The sequence below is a fragment of the Otolemur garnettii genome, unplaced genomic scaffold (assembly GCF_000181295.1).
Source record: "Otolemur garnettii isolate 467f Iridium unplaced genomic scaffold, OtoGar3 scaffold00149, whole genome shotgun sequence".
Taxonomy (NCBI): domain Eukaryota; kingdom Metazoa; phylum Chordata; class Mammalia; order Primates; family Galagidae; genus Otolemur; species Otolemur garnettii.
Window position 1 is genome coordinate 638,956 of NW_003852544.1, and position 6,062 is coordinate 645,017.

A 6,062-nucleotide genomic window follows, 5' to 3' on the forward strand; every position below is an offset into this window, starting at 1 on the left:
GCCTCCCAAGTAGCTGGGACCACAGGCGCCCGCCACAACGCCTGGTTATTTTTTGGTTGCAGCCATCATTGTTGTTTTGGCAGGCCAGGCTGGATTTGAACCCGTCATCTTAGGTGTATGTGGCTAGCGCCTTAGCCACTTGAGCCACAGGCGCTGAGTCAGAACTAGCTTCTACTCAGGAAAATAGCAATCAATATCTTGTGACTAAAGGAATAAAAAAGAAAATGTGGGTGAACAGGAAACAGACTGAGAACTGATTTACCATAGGCTGCCTAACATTCCGATTAGACACCATTAGCTGTCATGTTCTTAACTTTTGAGTCCTTTAACACCCTTCCAAATTAATTCAATTGATTTTAACACATGAAAAGGGACTTTCGGCTTCAGTGAAATTGCCACTCAGTTTTCCAAAAGAACAAATTACTAATACAAATGATCTAGATTCTAGAATCAAAGAGAATGTTCCAGAGTATACATCTGTCTGCATTTTTGTAACAGTCAGTTAAGCAGGTAGGATTAGACAACATCTGGGTCCCTGCTCTGCTGGGTTCTACCCTTCAGATATGTGCCACCAGATACTGAATTCAGTACCAACTGCCCTGAAGATCCACCACAAGCAAGAAGGTACTGCCTTACCCCGTCTATGGACTTCTTTAACTCCCACCCTACACACCTCTGAGTGGGACATACCCTCATCCCTCTTCCCTGGGCCACTGCTCCTTCCCAAAGGCTGGGGGGAGCATGGGTTTTGGAGCTTGGGTGAGGGATAGTTGGGATCAGAGGTTTCTAGATAGAGCCCAACTCCAACTGTGCCAGAGGGGCCTCATCCATGCATGTAGGGCCAGAGCACTCTACCTGATATGATTACCTCTTCAAGTAGGACCCAGGGGCTACCTGCTCAACCCTCCCCATGGCAGGCCCAAGCAGGAGCTAAGCACAATTCTCTGTTCTGGAACACTCCTTTTATCATCACTTCATTATCAAACCAGATGAAGAGGTCCCCAAACTCAGGGCTAAGGGGGCAGAACGAAAAGAAGCAACTGATGGTGCTTGTTCTCTGTGAAGAGTGAGCAAGGAAAAGCATTTGACAAAAAGTAAAATGAAAGTCTAGTAAATTTTCTGTTGAATTAAAAAACAAACAAACAAAACTCAGAGTGATTGTAAATGGATCACAAAGGAAGGAGCTGGCATGGAGCCACTGTTCTACCCTTTCCATGTCCCCGAGCTACCTGGCAATCTCGTAGAACACACAGCCAGCGCTCCACAGGTCCATCTTGTATGTGTAGAACCCATCAGTGAGGAGACACTCTGGGGCTCTGTACCAGCGCGTAGAGATGTATTCAGTATATGGCTGCTTGGAATACACACTCCGGCAGGACCCAAAGTCCCCTAATTTTAGAACATCCTGCTGCAAGGGGGAGAAAAGCAAGGATAGTAACATCTCATTGTACAGTTGCTGTAATACAGACCATTTCAACCATGTACGGATTAATGGAATAATGACAGCATCTAAACTCATTTGTAAAATACAAATTACTGGTTTTATGAGCAATAATTTGTGAAAGTGCCTCTAACATATAAGGAAGTGGTGTTTATAGTCAGTAGAACATGTTTTCAAATATTCTAGCTGTATTTCACATGCATTTCCAAATGTCCCTGAGTTCTGAAAATGTTTAAGTCATGGTGTGCTTCTAAAATGAATGGACTGGCTCGGTGCCTGTGGCTCAAGTGGCTAAGGCACCAGCCACATACACCTAAGGTGGCAGGTTCAAATCCAGCCCAGGCCTGCCAAAACAACAATGACGGCTGCAACCAAAAAACAGCTGGGCGTTGTGGCGGGCGCCTGTGGTCCCAGCTACTTGGGAGGCTGAGGCAGGAGACTCGCTTGAGCCCCAGAGTTGGAGGTTGCTATGAGCTGTGATGTCACAGCACTCTACCCAGGGGGATAGCTTAAGGCTCTGTCTCAAAAAATAAAATAAAATAAAATAAAATAAAATGAATGGACTTACTACCAAATGTCCTAGTATGCCACTTGGCTCTATGGCAGCTGAGCTCCCAGCTCCCCTACTGGGGCTCGTTTACTCATTTGGCTTCTGGGGACTCCAGCTAGGGACATCCGGAACACCTACAAATTGTCTTTTTTTTTTTTTCTTTTTTTTTTTGAGACGGAACCTCGAGCTATCTCCCTGGGTAGAGTGCCATGGCTTCACAGCTCACAGCAAGCTCAGATTCCTGGGCTCAAGCGAGTCTCCTGCCTCAGCCTCCCAAGTAGCTGGGACTACAGGCGCCCGCCACAGGGCCAGCCATTTTTTGGTTGCAGCCATCATTGTTGTTTGGCGGGCCTGGGCTGGGGATTTGAACCCGCCACCTTAGGTGTATATGGCTGGCGCCTTAGCCGATTGAGCCACAGGCGCCGAGCCAAATTGTCTGCTTTAAATATAGGTAGCTTTGGTGGCTTTACAGTGAGACAGACTGAGGGCAAATCCTGCCTCTACCAGTTTCCCTTTAGAGTGTTAAGAATGACAGTTGGAATCTATAGAGATGGCTCACAACTATAATCTCAGCACTTTACCAGCTGGGAGGATCCCTTGAGGTCAGGAGTTAAGACCAGCTTTAATAAGAGTAAGACTCCTGTCTCTACTAAAAATAGAAAAAATTAGCTGGGCGTGGTGATGCCTGCCTACCTGTAGCCTACCTACTCTGGAGGCTGAGGCACGAGGCTCGCTTGAACCCAGAAATGTGCGGTTGCTATGACTGATGAGTCCACTGTACTCCAGCCTGGGTGACAGAGTGAGACCCTGTCTCAAAAGAAAATGTAGAATGACAATTATAAAGAAGTTCATTTTTTGTCTACAGCGTGAGAAGGGTACCTTCTATTATTTTCTTCCAGGTGTACAGTCAATTATGTACATGGCATTTATTAAGCAAGCCATCTTTTATAAACTGAGAGGGAAAAAATAGTACAACAAACATGCTAACCAGCTATCTGGAAATGAATGCATATCCAGTGAAAAAGTTTTTTATATTCTACCTTTATTCTGATAGCAAATCTTCATATAAAAGTTCTTACCTTTATTAGTATATTTTCTGGTTTTACATCTCTGTGAAATATTCCATTTCTACATTCAGTAAAAAAAGAATAGAATTACTTGTACTTTATTGATTCAAATTCTTGAATGTGAATTGTATTTTAAACAAATGTTAATACATTATATTAATTTCAGAGCTGTCAAAGCCCCAATAGCGTACCTGTGCATATGATCAAGGGATTTACATAACTGGTACATATAGTACATAATTTTTTTTTCTGATAATGGATGTCTTCTCCCTGTGCAATCAAGGAAACAGGCAACTATGGTTACCAATGGTACATGTCCCCTTCTATTGAAATAAACAATATAATCTAGTTTTATTGAATGATATTTTATATATACCATCTATAAACATCTATATAATTTAATATTCTTTTCTTTTTTTAAATAGAGCCTCAAGCTGTCGCCCTGGGTAGAGTGCCGTGGCATCACAGCTCACAGCAACCTCCAACTCCTGAGCTTAAGCAATCTCTTGCCTCAGCCTCCCAAGTAGCTGGGATACAGGTGTCCACCACAATGACCGGGCATTTTTTTTGGTTGTTGTTGTAGTTGTCATTGTTGTTTGGCAGGCCCAGGCTGGATTCGAACCTGCCAGCTCTGGTATATGTGGCTGGAGCCTTAGCCACTTGAGCTCCAGGCACCAAGTCAAATTTTAATGTTCTATATAGTGACATGGTTTCATTTAAGATTACATAGCAATACACTTTTTAATAGAAAATTGCTTTTTATTTTTCTTTTTGACAATTTATAGAGGTTTCTTTACATTCTCTACTATTCACTAGTAATACCATGTAACCTACAGGATTGTTGAATTTGGGGAAATCTCTATTGAGTTTCTTTTATGTCTGAATTATAAGATTTCCAGGTATTTTGAGTTTTCTATGAAGTGACTTTTCTTCAGTATTCTTTGAATTGACCCTATTGAGAGTATTTCTAGAAGACATCCCAGAGATGGCCAGCAATAATGCAAACTATACTACATACGTGTTAGAGATTTCAAAGCACATAAATGTAACCCAGTCAATGTTAACAAGATTTTAGATATGCCCACATGGTTATAACAGGAGAAGAAAATAAGACTTAAGGATAACTGAAATGGAAAAAGATGGCAGTCTTAACTGATTATATACATATATAAATATGTGCCTGGGCACAGTGGCTCATACTTGTAATCCAAGCACTTTGGGAGACTGAGGCAAGAGGACTGCTTAAGGCCAAGAGTTTGAGACCTGCCTGAGAAAGAGTGAGACCTATCTCTACAGAAGATAGGAAAAATAGCCAGGCATGATGGCACACACCTATATAGTCCTATATATTTGGGAGGCTAAGGCAGAAAAATCACTTGAGCCCATTACTTCAAGGTTGCAGTGAGCTATGATGATGCCACCACTGCACTCTTGGCTAGGTGAAAGTGTGAGACTGTCTCAAAAAAAGAACAAAACCCAACTAAATAAAAAGCGGATTCCAAAGTTCAAACTAAGACCCAATGAACCATAAGCATAGGCATAAGGAGTCAGGAATCTGCACCTCCTGGCTGTCTTCAGTCCCCAGAAAGAGAAACCTTCAGGTGCCTTCCCTTCTTGACTCTTTGGTTCCCCTTCCCCAATCCCTTATTGCCAGCCCTGGAGATAAGGGGTGCTATGGCATCACAGCTCACAGCAACCTCAAACCTCAAACTCTAGGCTCAAATGATTCTCCTGCCTCAGCCTCCCAAGTAGCTGGGACTACAAGTGCTTGCCATAGTGCCCGGCTACTTTTAGAGATGGGGTCTCAATCTGGCACAGGCTGTTCTCAAACTTGTGAGCTCAGGTAATCCACCTGCCTCGGCCTCCTAGAGTGCTGGGATTATAGGCATGAGCTACTGCACCTAGCCCCTCTCCACACATTTCTTCAAAACGAGATCCTAGGCTCAGCGGCACCTGTGGCTCAAGTGGCTGGGGCACCAGCCACATACACTGGAGCTGGCGGGTTCGAATCGAGCCCAGGCCCTCCAAACAACAATGACAACTACAATCAAAAATAGCTGGGCATTGTGATAGGCGCCTGTAGTCCCAGCTACTTGGAAGGCGAGGCAAGAGGATTGCTTAAGCTCAAGAGTTTGAGGTTGCTGTGAGCTGTGATGCCACAGCACTCTCTCCCAGGGTGACAGCTTGAGACTCTGTCTCAAAAAAAATGGAAAAATGTTGGTGTCGATGTGGAGAAAAGGGAACACTTCTACATTGCTGGTGGGAATGCAAACTAATACCTTCCTTTTGGAAAGATGTTTGGAGAACACTTAGAGATCTAAAAATAGACCTGCCATTCGATCCTACAATTCCTCTACTAGGTATATATCTGGAAGACCAAAAATCACATTATAACAAAGATACATGTACCAGAATGTTTACAGCAGCACAATTAATAATTGCTAAGTAATGGAAGAAGCCCAAGTGCCCATCGACCCATGAATGGATCAATAAATTGTGGTAAACGTACACCATGGAATATTATGCAGCCTTAAAGAAAGACGGAGACTTTAACTCTTACATATTTACATGGATGGAGCCGGAACATATTCTTCTTAGAAAAGTATTTCAAGGGGGGGCGGAGCCAAGATGGCGAACTGCAGCCAGCTTTTTACAGAAGCTCCCGTCCAGAAGGAGGCTGAAAGGACAGAACCTTAGCAAAGTAGCTGATGGTTTGGAGCAGAGACAAGAGAGAAGATTGAAGAGTGCACTTCAACCTTCCTGAGGCGAGCTGCGACCCTGAAATTACAACTAAAAGGTACAAAATCCACCACCAAGCACACGGGAGTCCCCTCCCCCACAACAAGGGCTGGCGCAGTTTACTCCATGCAAACAAGCGAGCAGAGTTCAAACTGCCTCCCACTCTATTCCATGGGAGAGACCCCCTAAAAACTGGACCTCCTACCCCCGCCAGCGTGCCACGGCACCCTCTGGCCAGACATAAAACTGTAAAACTGTATAAATC

General features: G+C 43.8%; 1 protein-coding gene across 2 annotated transcripts in view; it reads right to left on the reverse strand.

The window, feature by feature from the left end:
* The window catches only part of MOK (MOK protein kinase), a 75,987-nt gene that overhangs the window by 7,766 nt on the left and 62,159 nt on the right, over positions 1-6,062 (reverse strand). For both annotated transcript variants that reach the window (XM_012811069.2, XM_023518867.1), the window contains 3 exons: positions 3,250-3,328; positions 3,071-3,119; positions 1,230-1,408 (listed from right to left, as the gene is read on the reverse strand). In XM_012811069.2, the coding sequence (XP_012666523.1) occupies positions 1,230-1,408; positions 3,071-3,119; positions 3,250-3,328 (307 nt within the window). The remainder of the gene's footprint in view (positions 1-1,229; positions 1,409-3,070; positions 3,120-3,249; positions 3,329-6,062) is intronic.